We start from the raw sequence: 25,532 nt of genomic DNA, 5'->3' as shown, positions 1-25,532 counted from the left end.
TTTTGTTTCCATTAGCTAGTTTTCCATTTAGGGTGCAATCCGATGCATCTTGAGGCAGAAGAAAATCCGACAGCTCGCAGCATTATCCAGACAGCATGGCTGACTGGGGAATGCTGGGAGTTAGTTGTAGAACCTTTCTCTATCTAACATCCATAGGATTGCTCCCTTCGGTCTAACATGGATAGGATTGCTCCCTTTTACTAATGAATAGCTATGCATCTTACAAAGGGGCTCTTAGGTTTCTTTCATGTGATCATAACAATGACCCATCCCAGAATATCTTTGCCAGTTTGGATTTGACCATTTAGAGCAATTCCAACAATTTATGTAATATTTGCAATCATATTGAATTCCTGCAGTTGTTTCAAAACTCTTTGTAATATTGGTCAAGGGTTACAGTGAGATGGAATGGAATCCTCTGAGTTGCTGGAGGCATGGGAGGGCATTTAGCAGTCAGGGATTCTCTTTTAGATCATTTAGAGATACTGGGTGAGTTCTCATGACACGACAACCCACACACAGCATGGGTTGTCATCGGAACAACCCTTGGTGAGCCTGACAGCAGCTCGGGCTTACCGTGGGTTTTTGCCCCTCAGTCCTCCAGCCAGCTCTGCTCAGTCTTCCAGGGGACTTGGCGGCAGAACCTGTCTTGTCTGCCGTCAAGTCCCCCGCTTCCACTCCTATTGCAACCCCAAGGGTAAATCCCACACTTCAGAACTTAAGGATAAGTTTGTTAAGGGGCCAATCTGTTCCCCTTTCCTCTCCCCCCCTCCCCACCTGTCAGCTGTCAGAGACTGTCAAACTAGCGTATATGCGGCCTCATCTTGTCAGTTACCCTGTATGCTTCATACCTTGACAGCTAAAACATAGAAGGCAATGGGCACGGCAAGGCTATATATATTTGACAGTTGCAATTGCGCACCTCCACAATTGAGAAAACCCAACCAAAATTTTTAAAAATAAAAATGTACAAAGACATTTGCCTACATTCCCCGGGCCAAAAAAATTATAATAAAAAATAATCAGCCCCCATATGTGCAAATGTCAGAATGCAACGTTTTTTTTTTAAAGGGGGGGGTTCCTGAATGAGTGACAGCCACTCCAAACTGCCACTTAGGCACCAGTGGAGGGGCTGTCACTGTGACACGGGCAAGACCACTTGGCAAGAGCAGCAGGAGTTTCTGCTGCTTTTGCCGAGCGGCTTGCTCACCAATGCCTGCAACCCATGATGGGTTGGCACTTGGCAGTGCTGCGTTGGGACCAACCAACCCGTCATGGATAAAACCTCCTCAAACAAGCCATGGGTTGTTAGGATGGCTTGTTGCCCACGCACAAGCCATGCTGCCGGAATTGGTCTGGGTTCATACAACACAGCAACCCCTGTGACTTGTCACCCACTATGGGCTGTCATGTCATGTGAACCCAGTCACTATCAGGTTGTCTACATTTGTTATGGGAAATGTTCTTCTATATGCCTTATACTAGACTTGCAACCACCCATCTGTCCAAAATGTGCAAATACCACAGAAATTCCAGTGGGCAATATGGATGATCCTGACATGTATATATAAGGAAAGAAAATAGGAAGTCTTGCTTCTCCTTTAAAGTTGGTGTTTTCATTAAACCCCCATGCATGTACACATTCTCTGCCCTTAAAATCTCAACTGTTTCTGTGTGGACAATTTTATTTTAATATTTTTACAGCAGGAAATATCCAGCATCCAGTGAGCTATAACTTAATTTGAAGGAAAGAACACATATCTCTCCTTCAGCTATAAGCATTCTCCATGTAGAGATGCACCTACTGATTCTGCTTGTACCCTGTGCCCTTTTTCTGTCTTGATTTTTTAAAAGTACATTATGTGGAGAAGATTTGGAGGTTGTGCTGGGGATGCAAGGAGGAGGGGGAAACTGATCTGCCAGAGGAGTCTGTACCACTGGTGGAAGGACACCGTTGGATACAACCTTTCATTTTTATTCTTAGCAGCAAATCTTGAACAGTGTACCTTGATACATCAGCCTGCCTGGATGACAACATGCTTGTGGTTTTGAGCTCTATGTTTTTTTTTTATCAGTATCCTTATCTTTGTTCTATTTTTATTTCTAGGTTTCCAAAAAATGGCCTTGATGGAGAAAATCATGACATTTTTGTGTTCTATTGTGCAACACTACAGACAAAATAGGGCAGAACTGTCACCACCCAAAATTAAGGGTGCTTACTTATGGATACTGGAGGGGATAATCAGCATAACTTTGAAAACTATCCATTGGGAATGCCAGTATGGTACAGATTATTCATTTTAAAATATATATCCCATCTTTCTTAAAGATTAAAAGGTCATTGAGGGTCTGTGTTACACACAAAAGTCCAGATATAAATTAAAAATTATAAAATTAAGACTTCTTACAAAAATTTTAAAAAATGAATACATACCAAATATTCAAAAGAATCCATAATAAGAACAACAATAAGTAGTTACATATATTAGATAGATAGATAGATAGATAGATGTAATAAATATAGTGGGGCCAGTGCGGTATAGTGGTTAGAGTGTTTGGGACTCTGGAGACCCGAGTTCTAGTCCTCACTTGGCCCTGAAGCCCACTGGGTGACTTTGGGCCAGTCACTGACTCTCAGCCTAACCTACTTCACAGGTTTGTTGTGAGAATAAAACGGAGAGGAGGAGAACCATGTAAGTTGCCTTGGGTTTCTTATAGAGGAAAAAGCTGGGATATAAATGTAATAATAAATAAAATATAATAAATATATATATATATATATATATATGCGCATATGCCATCAAGAAATAACTTGTTGAAATGTCTTCACTTGGTTCCCAAAGATCAAAAGCAACTTGACACCAATGGGTTTCTACTGGGAAATATTATGTAGAGCTGAAGCTACCATTGTGAAGGCCTTGCTCCTTGACATTACAGTTACTTGATGAGGGTTAGGAATGTGAAGCAGAGCCCCAAACTAAAAATCTAAGATGACAGTTGGGCTAAATAAAGTGTCAACTCTTCTCATAGGAGTCCCAAATTGTATTTCAGTTCAGTTGCCCAGTATCTGTTAGCCATTTATTTTATGGCAAAACTAAAGATATGTTCTTTATTGTGAGGACAACCAAGATACATACTGCAAAGCATTTCCATATTAAAAATGTCTTAGAGTGCAGTCCTATATACGTATGTCTACTTAGACATAAGTCCCAATAGGTTCAATGGGGCTTACTGAATAGGCATGTATAGGATTGCACTGTTAACTTGGTAACTAAATGGAAAAATAATGAGGATATTCCCATCTTGGGCATCTGAGGGAATTCAGTGTAGACTACAATAACCAAGAAGTACATTGGCAGTCGTTCTCTCTGTCGTTCTGACCTCACTCATGTTTTTGCAATCTAAAAGCTAGTTGTTTGATATAATATTCTTCCTTCCAGAAACCAGCAAGTGAGGTCACATTCCTGCTTGCTCTTTTCTAAGAAATTTCTAGGAGAGCTTAAGTCAGAAAAAAGAAGCAGGCTGAATAGTTAAAGGACACCAAAAGCACCATAACACTAGCTCACTACAAAGGAATCTGAGAATCCATGCTAACTGCTTATAAGAAATAAAAGCAAAATTCTGCTATTAAGAAACCAAAGGGAGATGTTCTTTCTTTTGTACAACAAAGGAATATGAAGGCGGGGAATTAGCCTCCTGAGGAGTTACTGTTTCTGTCTTGAGGTAGCCCAGAATAATATCCCTGTGGGCTTTTGAGGTTAAATGTCAAGATCTCTTTCGTTAGATTAGGGCGCAATCCTATCTAGATAGGCGGCCGCCTCTGAACCCGGAGGCGACCACCTATCCAAAGCAGGGCAGGAGTCGTACGGAGGGGATTGTTCCTGCCACGCTTCTCCTGCCCTGCTTTTTTGGCTAGACAGCTGATTGCAGCTGTCTAGCTGCAGGAGCACGGAGCAGGGGTGGAGGCTGCTGTACAACACATTGGATGTGTCGTACAGGCAGCTATCATCTCCCCACCCCAGACCACCCCTAGCCACACCCCTTTCCAGCTGCTCCACGCTCCTCTTGCAAACGTGGGGCTGTTCCTCACTCCGCAGAAGTGGGGGGAGGTCAGTTTTCCAGTTCCCGGAAAACAGCATATCTTATGGCCACCTAGCTGCTGTCTAGCGGCCGTAGGATTGCTCCCTTAATGTGTCTTCCACAAAGTAAAGTTAGCTCAAAAGAGGCTGTGAAAATGTGATCAGCATATGTAGAGGGTTCACATATAAGTGAGCTTTTAGTGTCAATAACAAAAACAGACATGCAGAGTTTTGATGTTGCAAGCAGTAAAAGGAGGATAGGATACTCAGAAGGCTGTCAAATTATAATAATGGTATAGTAGAGAAAACGCAGGAAACTACTTGCTTTTTATCCTTTTGCTGAATCAGTTCCTACCTGTCTTTTTAAAGAATCACACAGATAAAATGGTCTGTTCTCATAGATATCTGGGGGGGGGGGGTTTACATGTTATACAGGTAATTTAGCTAGCTGTGGGATTTTGTCTTTTTAATTTTTCTTTTCATGTAATGCTCTCTGTGCTTTTTTTGGTATTCATGTTTGGGTGATACAGGAGAGATTATCATTCTCTCACTCACTCACACCTGAGATGTGATGTCATCTAGAGACTGAAATTTAATACTTGAAATCCCCAAGTCTATCTTTCCCAAACCATATGACTTATTACTAAAGACTAGATATGAGTAGTGCCTGTAATGTTCCCACATATACTTTGACTGGTGATTAGAAAACTGAAGTCTTAGACAAATAGTCCCTTGTGAGTATGTGTATGGCCCATGTGCTTAAGTATACTTCTTAACTGGGGCTCAGCAGCCTCTCACTTTCTACATAACTGGTCACACTTCACAAGAAGAGGATTTATGGTGGACCATAGCCAAGGAGAAATATTATCCTAAATTCATTGAATCAGTTTGCATGAAGAATACAGTAAAAAAAATACGGAGAATAACTGGTGCCAATGTGCACGCTGCTATAAACAGGGCAGTGTGTATTATATAGAATCTGAAATCTAATGTTAAGTTTGGTTTCTTGGGAATCAAAGTACTAAGTCTTAAGGTTTCAGGGTTACATCTGAAATTAGACAGTGTGTATTGTCTGGAAGAGGGCCTGTGCTGGAGTTCCAATGGACCAGGTTTTCTGTGCTCTGAGGTATTTCTTGTCCCACTGTTAGGCTTCGTTTCCTCGTTCCTTGTCCTTACAGCTCTACCCCTAACAGCTTGTGCTGCTGCTTCTTTCCTGCCACCTACCATTATAAACTTTGCCAAAATACTCTGAACAACCTAAATATTGGCAATCAGAGTAGATGATGCATATTGTTATTACGATGCATAGTTGCACAATTTGTGCTGTGCATGGGATTTAACTTTCCCTGGCCAAAACCATTCCCTGTTTGGCATTGGCAGTGGTAGTTTTTTTTTTCCTAATGTACACAGAAAAGATGCCAAATCGAATGCATAATGATCTGTGTGACCCCATGGAATGGCATCCTGCTCTTCCCTAATTGTGCTGCAAGCAAGGGAAAACCAGTTTCCAGCACATAACTGTACATATGTCACAACATTAACTGAATAAATTACTAGATAAATAGTTGGTAAACAGATAAATCCCTGTGTCCATTTACTCTTTTGATACATGTATGTGCTGTAAGAGCAGATCTTCTGACTAAGAAATAATTTAACATTATTGTTCTTAACTTGGAGAGATATCTCCTGGAAATTCTGAAATGGATGTCCTGGTATTAAAGTATTCATCCCCTAGAAATCTTAGCAGAACCATAACTATTATTATAACCCTAATTTCCCAAACCCATCCAAATGGAAATTTTAAACACGGCAAAAAGCAGGGCCCTTTATGCAAGCATCAAAGTAGACATGAATGTGTGGAGTAGGGAGTGGAGGTCGCCCAGAGGCCCCGCCCCGCCCCCCGATCTCCCTGGATTCACTTGAATTTGTAAACAGTTTTTGCTTGTACAGTGATCCTGCTCCCCCTCCGTGGATTCACTTCTACACAGATGAATGCATGAACAGTCCTGGTGTCTTTTGATCAACCAAAGATGTGTTAGCCACTGTATTTAAAATACATTTGCCTAAACAGATTATACTAAGGTTATTAGTTTAGGGATAGTTTGTAGGAGTGTTTAAGTGTGGTGGCCTGGGCAGTAATATTCAGTATGGTAATTACAGCCATAGAGATTCAAAGTGAATTACAAATAAATACATTTTTTTTTTAAATCCATAAAATATCCAATCTATACATGTGAAATAAATGTGTGTATAAAAGAACCAAGAGTAATGGTGGAAAATCTGTTTCCCCTGATGTGACCTATAATAACATAGGGTGCAATCCTATGAATGTTTAGACAGAAAAAAAATCCTACAAAAAGTCCTACTTGCTGGCTGGGAGTTGCAAGACTTTTCTCTGTCTAAACATGCATAGGATTCTGCCCTGAGTATCACTAAAACACATGAGCAGAAGCTGCTATGTGATGTATCTGTTGCTGGGCTGTTCCATTTCAGACTGGTTAGTTAAATGCTCCCCAACATAAATGCTACCTGTTTTGTATGGGCAGGAAGTATTCAAATACCGTCTCCTTTTCAAATGGTATAATGTATCATTTAGAGCTTCTGATCTGTTTTGCCTTCAAGCCAAGTGGCATGTGTATGTCTAGAGATAATGATAATGATAATGGGCTCAAAAATTTGTGCCAAGGGTGGGGCAGGGATGAGGGAGGAGATACAGACTCACCTAAAGGCAAATGGTAGAATCAGTACATACCAAGGAAAATGTCTGTATGAATCTGCTGCTTAGAAATTAATCATGTCGTATTGAAATGTGCTGCAAATTTGTATCAGAAACAATTTGACAGGTCGCTTCAGCGGCAAAGAAGTGCTTTCAGAGAGCTATGCTTGGCTTTCTGAGATAAGAATACATCACCTTAGATTGGATCACAGCCACTGTGGGCTAGGAACAGAGAGGACCAATGAACTTTTTAAAAGTGCCTTTCAGAAGTTTAGGAATGAAGAACAGAAACAGCAGTGGCAGCAAAAAGACTTCCTAATTTTTCTTTCTCTGGCCTTGGAGGTTTCAAGAAACGTGACTTATCTATAAATAAGGGGAATATATAAATAAAATCCTGGCTCTAGTACTGCACTTGGAAACTGATCTCAGTGTTGCTTTCCATTGACAGATAACAAATATGCTCCTGCAGTCACTCTCAATGGTTTCATCTTTATTCTTGGAGGAGCTTATGCACGAGCGACCACCATCTATGACCCAGAAAAAGGCAATATTAAAGCAGGCCCCAACATGAACCATTCCAGGCAGTTCTGCAGGTGAGACAACAAAAAATTATGATTGAATTACCAGCACCTCCAATATTTTTCTGCTGGAGAAAATTATTGCATTAGAGTGAGAAGCACAGTGGGAATTGAGTTGTATGCAGCATGCTTGCTTTCTCATTCTGTTAGTATATCTTTTTAAGGGTAAAGTATTCTCTGGGTTATACTAATTGAAACCTCAGATTGATTATCTGGCTTTGCATCATTGAAAATGTTGGTATCTAAGCATCAAGATCTTTCAGATGGGTCTAATTCTCTAATGTGCTCTTTGAGAATTGGGATGATCTTGAGCCCAGAATTGACTGTGCCTCAATTCTCTCCCAGTCTGAAACAAGACTGGTGACAGAAAAACATCCTGACTGTTAGAGCAATACGACAATGGAACCAATTACCTAGGGAGGTGGTGGGCTCTCCCACACTGGAGGCATTCAAGACGAGGCTGGACAGCCATCTGTCAGGGATGCTCTGACTTGGATTCCTGCATTGAGCAGGGGGTTGGACTCGGTGGCCTTGTAGGCCCCTTCCAATCTTACTATTCTATGGCACCCATTTTATAGGGGTTTGTGTAGGGTGGACATATGTTAACAATGTTCTCATAAAAATTGCTCTGTAGCCAATGTATTTAACATTAAATATTATCAAGGATATGCAACATAAGGCCCGTGGACCATTTCTAACCCACCAAGCTTTTCCCCAAAATGACCACAGGTGGACCTGGAAGTAGAGGAAGAGTGTGAAGGTTGAGCAGAAACCTTGATGAGCCATTTCTAGTTTTCTATAAATAGAAAATATAGCCTACCCATGCTATATACCTTTAAAACAAAACCACAAATAGCTTGGGGACATCCAAAAAGGTTTAGAAAATGAGACATATGCTGTTTAAATAACATTGTCACATGATTAATATGGGAAATACCTGTTGAAATCAGATGAACAAAGATTTGATTATACCTATTCTGCAATGTGTTATAATAGCAATGTTGTGATTCTGACTAAGGAAAAAGTGGTATTTTAAAAGCATTTGATGATAAAAACTGCTAGTGATTTAACATAAATGTTTTAGATATGAAGAAGACCAAATAAGTTGTTAAAACTTTGTGCCATGCTTGAGTCAATGTGAACTTTAATGTAAGCATAACACTGGTTTCATGGGTTGTTGTTGCAGAAATCTGGCACCCATGTTGTACCATAATAGGGAAAGAGACAGCTTCTTAGAAAAACTCAGAGCTGATTCACAGAGGATTAATTTCCCATATGAAAGTCCCAGGCTCTCTCCATTCACTTTTATCTCTTGTATATTTTCTGCTTTTTGGCCCCACTGTATAAAGCTTTTTTCTCCCTTTGTACCTATATATATTAAACCCAACGGTTTCAGTGGGCTCTACTTGACATAACCCTGTGCCGCAATACATTTGTTAATTGTTTTGATACATTTGCCATACGGAAGTGATTTATGTATAGGAAATTGTGTGAAACCAGTGAGTAGTGACTTTCATATAGTCAGCTTTGTGTTGCACAAACTGTCTCAACATTAGAGGGGAAACAACTGAGGGTCTGAAGCCACATTTAAATAGAATGCTAAACCATGTTTTAGCATTATAACAGTGCACCACAGGAAACATCAGGCTTGGACCCCCTCCCTCACACAACACATGCACACACACATCGTGACGGAACACAATTTAAAGCTTTTGTTTGTGGCATGTGACACTTTGTAGTTTCCCATTTTGGCTGAATATGGGAAAATGGTAACTATTGTTGTACAAACCACAAACCAGGATATCAAACCATGGTGTGATATTGGTTTGATATCCTGGCTTGTTATCCTGGCTTGTTAACTATTCAGCTGAAATGGAAAACTGTATTTTATTCCCAACTGTGACTGAAAGCTTCAAATTTCCTCCCCTCATGCACAAAGGAGGAAGGAAGGGGAGGTGGAAGCCCAACGCATAACATTAAACCATAGCGTAGCATTAAATCTGAATGAGATCTGACAGTGGACATGACAATATCCAAGATTTCTAAAGTTCAGAACTGAGGCAAAAGTTTAATGCATCTGTGGTTAATAGAACTTAAACTTTTTGAATGTTCCCATTCCCTTTTTACAGGTTATAGTATTTGAGTTAATAGTTGCTAGGGCAGAAGCAGCTGCCATATCAGAGGGTCTATAGTTATTTCCCATAGTAGGTTAGAGAGTGCAGAGGTGAGGGTACCAATAAGCAGCTTCAGGTTGAAGGGCTTGGCTCAGGTCTAGATGCTTTTCCTAAATCTTCAGCCCCAGTATTGCTCTCTACCTGAAAGAAATAATTAAGACAATGCTTAAGTAAAAGTCTCTTCCTCCTCCTCCTCCTCATTATTATTATCATTATCATTGTTGTAAGAGAAAATAAAACTAGGAAATATACATAAAACTAACAAAATTTATATCTTTGAATCTCCTTTTCTATTTAAAGAGTGCCCTCTCTTGGCTGACAAGAGAATTTGTTCTAGAGCTAACATTACATCACTTGCAAAAAAAATTACAGGCCAAACCCCAGCCAAAGCCACTGTGTTCCTGCTGCTTCTGTGCTAATTACAGATTTTCGTTGTTCCTCTGCGTTAACAAGAGTGAAATTGAATGTAGGAGAACCCTACTGTGTCCATGCAGTAGTTAATTATATTTTTTCTCTCAAGATTGTAAACCAGAAGCAAACAGTGTGGTACAACTGACATAACGTCCTCTGGTAATTCATTCCATTAATTATGTGGGCTTTTTTTTAAATGAGGGATGTTCTTTAGCCACATTAAAATTACTTTGATGTGAATGGCTGTTAATACAACAGTTCTTTGGTCAAGATCACTTGACAGACTGGAATCTGGCCATTAATGGGAGATTTTACAGCAGGTATGAGAGACAGTAGCTGGATTCACACAACATGCTAACCCACCATGGGTTATCATGTTGTCTGAATGCAGAGCGTTTTCCACAGAGTGGGTTAATGTGTTGTCTGAACGCAGTGTGTTTTCCGCAGGGTAGGTTATCATGTTGTCTGAACGCAGCACCTTTTCTCCAGGGTGGCTTGTTAACCATGCTGTGTGGTTTATTTTTCTCGAACAAGCCACCTTGAGAACCCGTGGCTTGTTGGGTTGTTCGGGGTAGTTAACAAGCCACGTTGCATGGTTAATGAGCCACCCTGTGGAAAACTCACTACATTCAGACAACACGATAACTACTCTGTGGAAAAAGCACTGCGTTCAGACAACACGACAACCCACACTGGGTGTGTTGTGTGAACCCAGCCAATATTACATTCACATCCTGTTGAAAATCTGCAGCAGTTGCGCAGCTAACTCCCCATTGCGCTGTTCAGAATAATCTTATATGCATATTCAGAATGGAGGGAATGAATACTTCCTATATATCAAGTAGAGTTTAAGTACAAAATGACTTAGATTTTACCTTTCAAAAAAAATCCATACAAATGTTTGCAGCATTTACCATTATGAACATTTTTGCTACATGTTTCCACACAGTAATAAGTTCAATTCATCTACAAAAATAACATATGCACTTTGCAAAGATATGTAAAAAAAAGGCAATGCAATAGTGAGATAAAGTTATACAAAATTAAGAAAGCAGCAGGCAGAACCCAACAACTAGAGAGGCATTTGGGGCCAGTACACTGATTCCAGTTAAAATCTCAAGGATTTCATTTTTAATTTTGGCAACTTTTTTAAAGCTTGCTCTGTTAGTAGTGGAGGTAGGATGGCCTCTTACAAATGCCAAAAAGGAGGAAATGCATCACCAAAGGAAAGGACAGGGCACAGATTTGCATAATATTTGCATATGCTAATTTCTGTGTCTAGATGCAAATTTGGAAAATAATAATGTAAATGGAAATAAGTCCATCTCACCATAGTGGGGAAGACGACAACCAAGCGACCTATGTGCCTGCTGAGTCTGCTGTCCAGGAGCTCCCTGCTGACGGGCCACTTCGAGGATCCTGCTGGTTCTCACTTCTTATGGTTCTTTATCCACACTTTAACCACACTTGGACTGGGCAGCCTTTCAAATAGAGGACTGTCCTCTGTAAAGTAGGACACATAGCTACACTATGTGGAGGTGTAAGAACAGCAGAGCAGCGTGCTTGAAATGGTTGTGCCTTGTGTTTGCTTTGCTATGTTAAGTGGCACTGCCTAGATTTTTATACTGTCACTCTCAAAAGACAAAAAGGGCCCCTGCTTGGTCCTTATCTCACCACTGGGTATTTTTTCCATCTTGGTACCCCTGGTGTTTCTCTGAACCAGAAGTCCACACCAGGTCTTGGCACACTGAATGTTGTTCATTTCCACTTTCTTGCCTTACAGAGCACCGCTATGAGGTTTTAGTTCATAAGGAAAAGAGCTTCTGCCATCTCCCATTTAGGTTCCACCATCAGCTTCCCATTAGGCTCCAACCGGGAGGCACATGATAGCTGCTTAAAAACAGTTTGAAATGGTAGCTGTATAGGAAGGCTGTGATCTGAAGCCTACATGGTTAAGCCCAGTGTGACATTTCTGTCCTGGGTTATACCTTCTTAAGCTTCCACCTGCTGAAACTGAAAAAGAAACCTGCTCAGGACGTCTGCCTCCACTCTGGTCAGTTGTTCTCACTGACACTCAAAGCTTCAGCCCTTTTACTCTGTGGGTTAAAGGAGACACCCAATATGCCTAATTGGTTCTGTCTACCCAATACAGGAGAAGGAACAAGGAAATAGATTTTCTAATGGTAGTGCAATAAGCCAAACAAACACATGAGATTTTGAATTAAAAACAAAAATATAAAATGAATTAAACACAGAAAGAGTTATATATACTATTATTAATAAATCTATACCTGGTTCTAACCTGCCTACTCTACCCCTTCTAAATCCTATTCCCAAAACCCCACTCACTAGATGTACACTCCTTCAATCCATAATCCCTATTTGACTGTTTAACTGTCAGTTCACCTATCTTTAAACTTCAGAATACTCTCACTCACAAGCTCCTCCCGCCTTTCACTCATGCTCATACACTCTTTTAACCTTAACTTACGTGGGTTACACTTAAAAACGCAAGCAAGCACACACATTACTCAGCATTGTCATCAACTTCCAAGAGGCTGCATATAAATGGGGCTTGGCAGCACTCCGGCCTTAACTACATGGAGGCTATAAAGCTTTACCTCCCCATACAGTAGAGGATCAAGGAGTAACTTTATATGAAGCTGAGCCTGAATAAAATTGGGAATTTTTAAGCCCATTCATGTAGACTCCTGCCCTCACCTAAATGTCAGAGTAAGAAGCTCCTGGCCCTGTTCCCAAGACTAAATTATTGTTTTCCAAATATCAAGGATGACCTCCTAAAATCTGTAACTGCCAGAAATTATGGAGTTGTGGGTTGATGGGACATCCTCCCCTTCCCCAGTTCATTTTTGAGCCAAAATAATTTAAAATGTGTGTTCTGCGCGTGAATTAAAAAGTGCATGTCCCCATTGGCTTAGAATTCAGGCAGCATGCAAACAGACCTGTGTAACAGAGATTATCCATGGGGTATCAGCAGCCACGCACCAGCACAAGGGATGATTCCAAAGAAGCTAATTTAGGACCGGCAATTCTCAACTGGCAGTGCCTTTTTCCTCCGACTGTTAGCCAGTCGGATTTGTTATCCAGACCTGCCAAATGGAAACCCTTAATAAAACCGAGGTCCAGGCTACACTGCAGAATAACAAAAGGGGGGAAATACATTTCTGTTTTCTTTAAAAAATAAAATAACTTTTGTTCCTGGACAGTGAAGCATGGTGACTGCTACTCCGCTTGACTAATAAGAGTTGCTAGCATGCAGCGTGGAACTGCTGATCCCCAGCCAATCATTTCCTTATTACAAAGTTAGGATAAAGCACAGGCACTGTAACAGGTTAAAGCAGACAGCAGGTCTGTGAGGGAAAAGAATTCCCATATGAATGACATACTATTCTATGATTCTATGGTATGCAGCTCTAATCCCAATCCTTTTGGTAAGTGAAAGAGAATGAGCAAAAAAGAAAACACACTGAGTGTTTTAACATATGTATGATTTTGGGGTAGATGAAAGCTCCATGCAACATGATAGTGATTGATCAGCATCCCTCCTTTTAAGTTCCTTTTGACTTCTTTAATTCTTCTCTTGCTCCTACATTAATTATCATATACTTTAAGCATCTCACAGCTAATGCAAATATTTCCCCTCTCCTCTTGTTTCATGTTTTTTTTTAGTTTGAACCTTTGGTCAGGGTCCTATTCCTTTTACTTTTGTACAGCGCCTAATGTATTTTAGTCAATTCTATTAATACTAACAGCAAAAATGTCTGCAGGCTGCATCCAGGTCCCCAGAGAGAAAGTCAGAATACAAAGCCAAGGCCACTTAAGATTGACATACACCATATGACTAACTTTATAGTCTTTTACTATCTCTTTTCCCAAATTCCCAAAGCAGTGTACAACTAAATTATTAGTTGTAAGTGAATAATTATAAAATTATTCAATAACATATCAAAATGGGGGGGAGAATGTAAAAACATTACATCAGAATAGACTTCCTAGTGCCCTCCAGATGTTTTGAACCACAATTCCCATCAGCCACAGCCAGCATGGCCAATGATAAGGGATTATGGGAGTTGTAGTTCAAAACATCTGGAGGGCATGAGGTTCCCTACCCCTGCACTATGCCAACAATCTAGTGTCATAAAATCTAGCTGCAGTTCAGCTCACTAGAACCTGTGTTGTTTTGCATGGCCAGTTTAACAAACTAATCCCATGTTCCACTTTCCCAGCAAGGAAGCATTTGGCATTGGGAACCAATGACTGCTGACCACGCAGTGCAGTGTCATCACCCATGAGATTGCACTTTACCATGGTGGTGTAGTGTGGGTAGACACTGTTAATGGCCACCATTGTGAGTTGTGCTGTGGTGGCACGCTGGCTAATCTCAAGTTCAGTCTTTAGCCCAGTAGTTCCCTACTGTGTGTCTCCAGATGTTGTTGGACTACAACTGCCATCATCCCTGGTGGGGTGATGGGAGTTGCAATCCAACATCTGGGGAACCATGACTGGGAACCACCGCTAATCTCTGGTTAAAGAATTTCAGGCAGCAGCAATTGGGAAGACCTCTGTGAACAGCCCCTGCCAGTCAGGATAAACAGTACTGGCCTAGATGGATCCGTGGTCTCTGTTTGTACCAAGTGCTTCCTTGTCTTCTGTACTTTGCTAGTAGATACAGAGAGAAAGGGGTAAATAGCAGAGAAATGAAAATAGACACTAGTCCATTGCTATGCTCCTATATAGCTGAGATCTGCTGTAATGGACACAGTCCAGCCAAAGTTGAGCACTTTCACATCCCATTTGTTCAATTGGTGAGATTTAAGCATAGGCTTTATGCTTCTGTTGAAATCAGTGATGAATCAGAATGCTAAATGTGACAATTGACAAGCAGCATGGGTGTGCAGGACAGACTTATTCCACTTACATAAAGTGTACTGCTGAAGTGCTAAGGCACAGGCTGTTTTTGTGTGACATGGTATCCATACATATCTGTAGTGCTGAGGCGTTGGCTATGCCAGTGAAGGAATGGAGTAGCCTGCCCCCTTTAACCATCTACTCCTAGAAGCAGATGTGTTATCACATAAATGTGAATATCACATTAGAGGTAAATCATGGGTGCTTGCCCCTCGCCACATCAGTACAAAATATTGAATGCTCTTGGGTGCTAAACATTTGCAAATAGGAGATTGGGAAACGCCTTGTGACTGACTTTCCCAGCCCCATTTACACAATAAAGGCCACTAGGAACAATATCCGTGTGGCTTCATAGAAATACCCTATAGGGGTCATTGTCTAGGATACTTGAATATTAGTCTTAAACACAGAAAGCAGTGGCATTTATTCTATGAAAAGAGAGGGAGTATTCCGAAATTCTGAAGCTTGAATGTTCTCTTCCTGTGCGGTCAGCCTTCACTGGAATGATATTTGTGGGTGGCTTTTTTCTTGTAAATACCACTAAAGGGAAAAGTTTTTAAAATGAACTCCCTGGCTTATTTTTAATGGCTCTTTGGAGCAGCTCCAGATAAATTAGTGTGTGTGTGGCTCTGTGCCCATCTTCAGTTACTAAAACTGGTAGTGAGAATTAGAAAGAATGTGATGCGTATGAACATGCTAATTTAGTCATTTAAATGTTGTTTTATAACCTCAAGGACAGCTAGGGAGGATATTTCTTTATTCAGATGTTGTATCTGGACAAGGATTAATGTTCATGGCCAAATCAAACCAAGATTGTAAAATGTCTCACAGCAATAAGTTTCTAAAGAAGCCATGGCTGTATAAGTATATTTGGTGCCAGTGCATGAGGGTCCCTTGAAACATAACAAGCCATAGCTTCTCCAGAGTAAACTGATATTGATGATTCAGCACCAAGCAAAATGCCTCACCAGATGTTAATGAGCCTTGTGCTGCTGGATGTGCTAGTTTAATCGCATCTGTTCTAAAAACAATCACTTTTGTTTGATTGTTTCAATCACTTTCAGTGGTCACTAATGAAAGACTTCGTAAGAATCCTCTTAAAACCCAGTATCCAAGCAGAACTGTCATATAGTAATTTATTGTCTGCCCAATTAAGCTCCAATATTCTTGCTTCCTCTGCCATTGCAACTTGAGTAGGCCATTGTTTAGTATGAACTGTGAAACATTCCTCATTGGGAAGGGCATGTTAACATCTGTTGAAGTCTCACCTAGATTTGAAACAGTGGAAGCATAAGGCAAGATTTAGTAAGGCTGGTGAACAATGGAGGTGCAGCTTCCAAATATGAAAGCAGATGCCAAGCATCCCAGCAATAAGGCACATTGGAGCATCATGCTTAGCTTCTTTGATCTAAGCACTTTGCACTGTCAAATTCTTCCTCTGGCCTCCCTGTCATATGATTTCAAATTATTCCATGGTACTGCGGTAGGGGATGTTGAATTGTTAAATAGAGCTTCGGCTATTGGGTGGTATAGAATTGAAATAAATAAATAGTTCATAAAGGCTGCAGATCAAAGAAGCCTGCAAAGAAGCACTCTTGTTCAATATTATAACCAGCGCACACAAAATATTTGTATTTTATTGAAGAAGAAGTGGGAGTAATGCTGTTTTTCACATAAGTAGCCTTTAGAGTGTCAAAAACCATTCCTAGCAAGCTGCACACTCAAAATCATACCATTAAATAGTGACATTTTGGAACAGAGGTATTGTACATCCTACCTCCAGCTTCTGGCTTGCAAAATATCCTACTCCTGTGGGTGCAAAATGCTTTGCACTGTTTACATTTCCAAAATACCCCAGTCATACATCCTGGATAAAACAAAAATGCTGATGAGACATTTCAGGGTGCCCCTTCATTATATCATATTTCCCTTAATTTTTTTTAATCACTTCTACCAAGAGACAGGTATTAAGCCTGTTGACCCATGTCTGTTTAAAAGTTTTGTTGTTGTTGTTGTTCAGTCGTTAAGTCGTGTCCAACTCTTCGTGACCCCATGGACCATAGCACGCCAGGCCTTCCTGTCCTCCGCTGTCTCCCGGAGTGTGCTCGAGTTCATATTCATTGCATCGGTGATGCTATCTAGCCATCTCATCCTCTGCCGTCCCCTTCTCCTTTTGCCTTCAGTCTTTCCCAGCATCAGGGTCTTTTCCAGAGAGTTTTCTCTTCGCATTAGGTGGCCAAAATATTTGAGCTTCAGTTTCAGTATCTGTCCTTCCAATGAGCAGTCAGGGTTGATTTCCTTTAGGAGTGTGAGTTCCTCTGTGAACACTGTTAAATAGTTGCACCTGCTTAATTAAATCAATAGAAATAGAGCACTTTTGTGTGCAAACAACGCCTCCCTCACAGGAGTTAGCATGTCAGTGAGCTGGTGTTCTTCTCAGCTTGAGAGCCCAATTCTATCTAGCTTGGCATTAGCTGTAGCAGGCAAACTGCGATTGCAACAAAGTAGGTGGCCATATGACCTCCTTGACAGAAGAGAGTTCTCTATTTAAGGGCTGTGCTGTGCAAGTCTGGTGTAAAGATAAACCATCAGGGAGAGCAGAGGCTTTGAAGTTGTCCATCAGCAGTTAGCACCTTCTTCTCCACCATGATGAGATGCACAGCATTGCTACATAAGTTTCAGTAATGGTTTTTAAATTCACATGTATGTATATAAATTACCATATGCAAAACCTATGCAGATCTGTACCTCTTGTGTCCTCCCTTTTTGTCAGTGCATGAGTGGCCACCCTAAACTAAAGTTACATCCAGCCATGCAGTTAAGGCAGAGCCAACTGTGCCCTCCTTGACAGGCAATTTCTCCCCAACCACCTACCTTCTTAATCTGTATGTCCAGAGTAGGCATTTGCCGATCTCCATTATTCTAATGCAGAGGTGGGCAACATGTCATCCACAAGCTGCCCCCGGCGGTGCCCCAGTTTCGTTGTTGTTATTTTTTAATGATGATGATTCAAACAGAATGGCGCTCCATAGTGGCTATGGCGTGCTGAGAGAGTCAATTGCAGCTTGAGAACAAGCTACATTTAACCCTTTTAGTGTTACTGAGCACTGTGGGGTAGTTTGCTGCAGCAGCTTTCAGGAGCAAAATGCCTATTGATTTATACTAGCTAGTACCACTTGTGGGGGTGGGGAGGGGCAACCTCTGGACCGCCCACAGGTGCCCACCTCTGTTCTGCTGGGAGTCTCTGTGAGTGAGCTGGCAGAGATGAGAGCTCCATTCACTCACTGCCCCTGCAAGGAGTGAGGATGGGCACAGCAATGTGCAGTGGCTGGGGTTCTTCCTTCGAATTCCTGCAGGACAGTGCTTCATATCATAACAGCTGGTAGCTGTAAAGGATTTGTCCTGAGCCCTCAAAAGTGTTTTATATAATTGTCTCTGTAATCCTGACAACAGCACTGTGAGGTTGGGCCAGTATTATCATCCCTGTATTATAGATAGAATGCTTATAGTGACTTGCTTCAAGTTCCTTGCTGCATTCAGGACTGTGCTAAAACATGGGTTGGGGGCTTTCCGGGTCACATTTGCAACCACTGTGCCATACCAGTTCATCTTTATGGGCCATGACAAAATTCCATTAATTGTGGCAAATAAACAGTTGCGTAGAGTTTAATATCAAGAGGTAGATGCCTGGGGTTCGTGTTACAGTGTTCACTGAAGACCTTTCAGTGTTGTGCCATCTGGTTTGTCAGAATCATTTATTCTTTTCTGCAAAGCTGAGCTAATTTAGACCTTTGGAAGATATTTGAATCTAACCAGGCGGAGGAAGATGGAGGAGAAAGGGATCTTTTCCAGGCTGTCCAGCATGTATTTGTGTTTTGTGGACTATTTTTTTTTTTACTGTAGCAATCATGGCAAGGCCAAGAAAAAGTATGGAAGGGTGGCAGTAAATAACAAGAAATAAATCAGTCACTTCTGGGACAGAGGAAAGAGATTGGGACAGCTACAGAGCAAGGTCTTCTGCCTCTTCTCCTGAAGAATTGTCAAAGATTGTGTCTAGTAATTTTCCAGGGGGAGAAAAATTACTTCAGTCCAATTTTTAAAAAGACACACACACACACACACACCCCTACCTTCAGTCCTTGCTCCCATTTTCCCAATTGTCTTCATAGCCTCCATCGGTTGGGGCCTCGTTGTGTTCCAGATGTCAAACAATAATTAGTTGTCTTGCCCCCTTTTTTCCTTAGGTTTTGATAGCATGTGCTAATGTTATCTCCTTGTATTAATGGAATTAAGTAACAATCCAGCACCCTTATTATTGTAATGATGTCAGCCCTCAGTAATGTCTTCTCAATGGATGACAAGTCAGAGGGCCAAAGTGTTGCTGTTTTAATGGAGAAACTGTTGAAGCAGCATGATCCTACTGGGACCTACCTGGGACCTTTTCTTCTCTGCACCCCCACCCCCCACCTTATAAATCAGTAGCACATGGGTTCTGATGAAGAGGCTTCCACTCTTGTCCTTCAGGCATGATTTCCAACTGCATTCCAGCTTTCTTCTCCTAACCCACCAACACCGATAGCAGAAAAAATGGCAGTGATTGGCCTACTGTAACAAGTTTAATAGCAACTGGAATATAGAAAGCTACTTAACATTTTAAAATACATAGTAGTTACTACTCCTTCCTGTTTGAACTCTAAGAAACCAGGTTAAGCCAAGGATGGGCAAGTTGTGGCCTTCCAGATGTTTTGGCCTATAACTGCTATCAGCCCTAGCCAGCATAGCTACCGATGAGAGATTTGTAGGGAGTTGTAGGCCAAAACATAAGGTGTTCACCCCTGGGCTAAACAGTGACAATGAAAAGACAGCTTACCCAAGTGAATCCACTGGAGAAGGGAGACCCGTGGATATGTGGCAGTGCCTGTGGACATTTTGTTACGTGTTGTTGCCATTAGAACAAGACCAATGTATGGCCTTGAGTCAGTAAGCTTAGCAGAACTTAATTCCAGCCCAGCCCAGCCCACCAATCCATGTTCTTTCCTTCATGCCCATTATGGTTCTGTAAGGCCCAGTCTTTCTCTGTGTGTGTGTGTGTGTGTGTGTGTGTGTATTATACAGTATACAGATTTCCCTTTTCCAGGAGACACATCTGCTGAAAAGGAAGGGGTGTTCAGATTCCAGAATTTTATTAGCCAAGTCTGCCCGATCTGTGAGCAGCTAGTTATTTTGAGTTGGATCCAATCCTCTCCCAAGCAGAAGTCCGTTTGCGCAAAAGGATTTTCCTGTTCTCTTCCCACCCCCCGCAACCCATTCTACACACATTCCAAATCTGTTCCAAATGGTCTCCCAATCCCAACCCCCCCCCCAGCATATTTAGGGGGATGCAGGGGGGAGGAGGAAGTCTGTTTCCCCAGCAGTTCTCTCCTTCTAGTGGAATGGCACAATTGGATACAACGCTTTGTCTATTTCCCTGTTGGAAAAGTGAGGATGAGTAAAAATGAGGTATACTGTACCAAGCAATCTGCAGCATTTGTCTGGGTGCTTTCTACTTAGTGAGGAATAGTCTGACCCCCATGTTATTTTACTTTGGAAGTTTTGTACTTCCCCAGACTTTCCTATTTTCCTCTGTAGGCTTCCTCACAAAGTTATTGCAAGCAAACATTAGAGGACGGTACATTATTTTTAGCCACCTGAAAACCAATTTACACATAATGAATACCTTGCTGCTTTCTACGTGTGTGGGTGGGGGAGGGGGTGCGCTCATTTCCACATGCCCCAGCTGCAAAGCAAGGGAGGCGAGCCTGCAAGCCCTGTGACTCTCTAAACCTTGGCACTAGTCGTGATGGCTGTGGAGTTCCTCCAGGATCACAGGCAGCATTCCTCTGACTATTAGTCGCTGGGGAACATGGGGTTGCTATTGCCCTCATGTCCTGCTTGTGGGCTTCCATAGGCAACTGGTTAGCCTCTGTGAGAGCAGGATGCTGGACTAGATAGGCCTTTGGTCTGATCCAGCCTGGCTCTCCGTAAGTTCTTATTCCACGTACAAATAAGCAACTGGTGCTACCCATTACCTCTGTAAATGTTTAGTAGTTATCAGCTAGCATGTTTGTTCTAACTTTTTTTCTCAAAGACCACCTTGCTACTTCCGCTGTTCAGCTCCTTAAAGAATCCAAAATTGCTGTGACTTAAAAATATCCGCGCATGCGTGTGCACACACACCCAGTGGCTCAATATATTCATTAGGAAATGCTATTGGAGTCTTTGGGCAATGTCACCTTTTGTGCTCACATGAATGCAGTAATCCAGTGTTTCAATTAATCTTTCATCATATTGCTAGTTTAACAACCTTCATAATTTCTTCCTCCTCTATACTTAAAATCCTTCCCTCTGAAGCTGAAGAATGCTCCTACAGATTGCTTGTAAAATTGTCCCCAAAAACGATTTTAATGCAAAACAGCAGTAAGAAATCCAGGATGACTATTAAGAAAAACCAGTTTTGGAACAGCATAGCATTTAAATGACTTGGCACTTTTCTCAGTGCCCTCTCTATTCATGACTCTTAACTACTTACTTATTTCTTCATAAATTCACGTTTTATTCACAAGTACCTGCAAAATTTATAAAATGGCAGGGAACATGTTTGTTCCCTCTGCCTTGCCCCAACCCAGGTCCACCACATGTCCACACACTGGAAATAATGTTTAAGTGGAGGTCCATGTGCTGGGATCAGGTCTGCTAGATTCTTATGCCACCGAAATCAGGGAATAGGTTGAAATCCAACTGGTGTTGCTCCACTAACAGAAGACTTCCACCCATGGAACAAGGAGGGGGTGATTCCCCCTCCACCCTACAGACCCCTGCCACACACACCCAAATCTGCTCCAGAGGATTGGGGGAGCCTTCAGAGCAAATTGGGGGGGGCTGCCAGAGGGAGGAGAGAAAGTGAAAGTTATGCTGTTGTGCAAGCAAACGTCCAGTCATGGGATGGAACCCGTATAATTTCTGCTGATTCAGTCTAAATGTGTTAGACCTCCTTTAACATGATATCCAGCAAATTGATACAAGATGAAGCATGTCAGGCCTGCCATGGGGTGGGTAGATGGGTCCCACTCATCGTCTGTGCATAGACTCTTCATGCTTTGGAGATGCCCGTCAACTCTTTGTACAAATGTCTTTACTTCTGCCCTTATGCTACACATTTAGGACCATGTATTTTATTATTTATAAGCAAGTAAGTCTACAAAAGCTGAGCATCAGCTGCCACGGCAGGAGTGGCTACGGCCAGCCCTCCACCTGCTGCCCTTGACAGAACTGGTTGCCCCACCAGAACATCAGTTGCCAGTGGCAAATACAGAATGACGTCCTTAATTTTCTGTGTTCATTTGTTTACATAGTGACATAAGTGTGAAGGCCTCTTAGTAACAAACACTGGCTATGCAATTTACTCCCTGTTGGGAGTCATCAGGGCCAGTTGCTGCCCCCAGATCTGAGAGGTTTTTTGAAGTGTGTAAGGCCTGGAAGAGCTGCTTACTATTGTCACTGGTTTCATAGCTAGAATGGAACTGGCACTTGAGCTTTTCTTCCAAACAACAGGTCTAGATGAATAAATGTAGCGAGTGCTTAGTGAAATATTACTAACTATATTTACCCTTTCTCTCTTTGTATAGTGCCGTGGTTCTTGATGGAAAAATTTATGCCACTGGTGGAATCGTCAGTAGTGAAGGCCCTGCTCTGGGAAACATGGAAGCCTATGACCCCAAGACAAACACGTGGACACTTCTACCCAATATGCCCTGTCCTGTGTTCCGACACGGCTGTGTAGTAATTAAAAAGTACATTCAGAGTGGTTGATGCCGACAAAAACTTGGATATCAAACTGGCTGTTGCCTGCTAAAAGCAGGCAAGGAAAAGAAACTGTACTGCAGAGAAAAATTGAGGAAATGCAACTTATGAACATCTTGTCTAAAATTATGAATAATCTCTACATTGAATGTAGAAAACCATCCTCACCATTTGGTGAACGAGGAGCAGAGAGCTCCCTGCTATGTACAATAGTGTGACTTAACACAAGATGCCACTAGATGTCATAGCGGCACTTGTTACAAGGCTTTTGGTCTACCCAGGTGCAATAGCATTTCCCATCTGTTGTTTAACTAAGGGGGGGGGGGAGGATCTGTGTTATACTCCTGGAGAGCAAGCTCAGTTATTGAAACAGCTGTGTTGATTAGGCTTTGCTACTGCACATTAAGCATCGGGGCGCTATGAAATGAAGGTCAAAGTGTCCTTACCACTTTGATTGCAATGTTTTTGTTTTTAAACCAGCGTATGCTTTTCAATACCAATGACCGAGAGAGAACTTCTGTGACAGACTGCATAGATTGGGGTCAGTCTTCCATCAGAGCAAATGTTTATTACAGCTCCTTAGACCAGATCTAATAAAGGATAGAAGTTTGTCTGTCTGTCTACTAGCATTCCATGTTCTTTTAATGAAAAGGTTTTCTGAAGTTGTATGTGAATGTGTGGTCATGAGGAGGGCTCGTTTCTGCCTTTCTACTGTTTTTCTACTGTATGAACAAAATGACAGCTAGGTTTCTGTAAAGCAAGGGACATCTAGGAGCTTTTATTAAACTTTTATTTATCTATTCAAAGTTTAGAATGAAAATTCTGTGTTGGATTTCCATAATTTGAGCCAGTTATTTAAGGCATTGCCTTGTGTGGGGGGTTGAGATCCCCACTGAGTGACAGTCTACTAGCCAGGATATATGCCAGTCTGTATTTTTGTCAGATGAATCTAAAAGATCCTATTTTTTCAGACTCTCTTCCTCTGCCCCTTCCCTTTCCCAAGTGTAGATGGGAGTCATAAGGAAACCCTCTCTCCTCAAAAGGCTTCAGTAGCTGCTTTTCTAAGAGTAATGCTTCTGCAGCTTTTCATTATACAGGTTTAACAACAACAATTGAAAATGCATTAAGTTATACCCTGGTTTAGAGAGAGTGTGAGTGTGGGGACAAAGGTTATTCTGTAGAATTGTAAGTATTACAATTACAGCAGGGCTATATTTTTATATGTATATTAAAATATTGTATATTCAGAGAAGAATTGTGATGTGAAAATTTCTTTATAAAATTGTAAATGCAGCAGATTAGATGAGAGAAAGCTGGGATAACAGGGTTGCAGGGTTAATAGCAAGTGTATCTTATAATTAACCCTGAGCCATGGAGCTAGTGCTGATTTTCTTTGCAGCAGCTAGGAGAACACAGTGGACACACCTGTCTTCGATCTTTCACTGAACTTCATCATGGTGATTAGAAAGACATCTTATTCCATCAGAGGTACAGTATGCCAGATTCTGTAGACACAGGGAAATCCTAACTTCATTAAAATCTTGGCCACTGAAATCAATGACATCAGCATGTCACTCACAAGGGATGTGATCTGTTAAGTCACTGGCAACGTAATGGGTGCAGCTGCTGTGCCCTCCATGGAGTTGCTGCCAAAAATCCCATTCCCTTGGTAACACTTGGGAAATTCTACACATGACACAGCATCATTTTGTACGCTTTCCCGCTCCAGGTAATTGGCTAATGTAGGTAGGGGCAAGGAAACTCACGATATGACAACACCTAAACACTACAGGGGTGAGATACTGTTTGCAGCAGCATCCCCATGGCACATGTAATATCTCGCTCTTACTCTAGTGCATAGTCACTTGGAAGCAAGTCTCATAGATTTCAATATCTCTCCTCCAAGTAAGTATGCTTAGAATCACAGCCTTACTCTGACTTTTAAGTAGCCAGAGAACTGCAGTCAATGGCTAGTTGATTTTGATATCAAGTAAGTTTTCTTTTTAAATTGGAAAGTTTTGGATAAACATACTACAGATGGCTGGCCAATCACATTAAAGTTATTTTGTTAAGAATAAATTTATACAAAGCAGATGTTAATATGAAATTTGTATCTTGCCATATTTCAAAAGAAATGTTCATTTAGGCAGCAATCAATAAAATAACTGAAATCTCTCACATGGACAGTAATGTTCAAACTTGTGCAGTTTTATCTTATTCTTGAAGGAAACAAGTCATGTGAAGTATTTTTGTCAACCATGGTGCAAGTGTGAACCCAAAAGATTGGTGCACCAGTACCTCACTGCCTGGGGAGGTTGAATTTTAGCACTGGTGTGTGTCTATCTCCAAAGGAGGTGCTAGCTTGAAAGCCTTGCTAAGCATTCAACATCTCCAAATTTATCTTATTTCTTCTTTACTCACACTGGAGCAAAACTGGCTATTTCTGTGAATACTTAAAAACACAGGGTTTTCTGTAATGATACTGTATATATGTTTACTGTTCTTGTTAAAATAAATCTATTTCTAGATCTAGTTTCAGCATTAATTGGACTATTTTTTAAACAAACAAGGAAGCTATACTATGCTGTTCGTAATCAGGCTACCTTCCAGCCATGGATGCCAAAATCTATATAGTTATTGGAAATTAACACACACTAGCTACTGGAACAGCTGCCGTTCTGCCATCGTTTTCCTTGAACGTCTAGGATGCACATTTTCCATCAACTATCACAGTGATCTTTGTCTTCACAGCAACACATCACAAAGTTTTTATTTGTGCAATCACAAATTTGTGCTGCCTTGATGT

General features: G+C 41.3%; 1 protein-coding gene across 3 annotated transcripts in view; it reads left to right on the top strand.

Annotated features, from left to right (window-relative positions):
- Positions 1-25,259, top strand: part of KLHL29 (kelch like family member 29) — a 549,854-nt gene extending 524,595 nt beyond the window's left edge. For all 3 annotated transcript variants that reach the window (XM_084826507.1, XM_084826506.1, XM_084826509.1), the window contains 2 exons: positions 7,244-7,388; positions 22,552-25,259. In XM_084826507.1, the coding sequence (XP_084682633.1) occupies positions 7,244-7,388; positions 22,552-22,735 (329 nt within the window). In that variant the 3' untranslated portion in view covers positions 22,736-25,259. The remainder of the gene's footprint in view (positions 1-7,243; positions 7,389-22,551) is intronic.
- Positions 25,260-25,532: the final 273 nt, after the last annotated feature.

The sequence above is a fragment of the Heloderma suspectum genome, chromosome 1 (assembly GCF_057233095.1).
Source record: "Heloderma suspectum isolate Gila_16-S chromosome 1, 16-S_ref, whole genome shotgun sequence".
In the NCBI taxonomy this organism is placed as follows: Eukaryota; Metazoa; Chordata; class Lepidosauria; order Squamata; family Helodermatidae; genus Heloderma; species Heloderma suspectum.
Note: the sequence above shows the minus strand (reverse complement) of the source record. Positions and strands in the feature narration are given on the sequence as shown.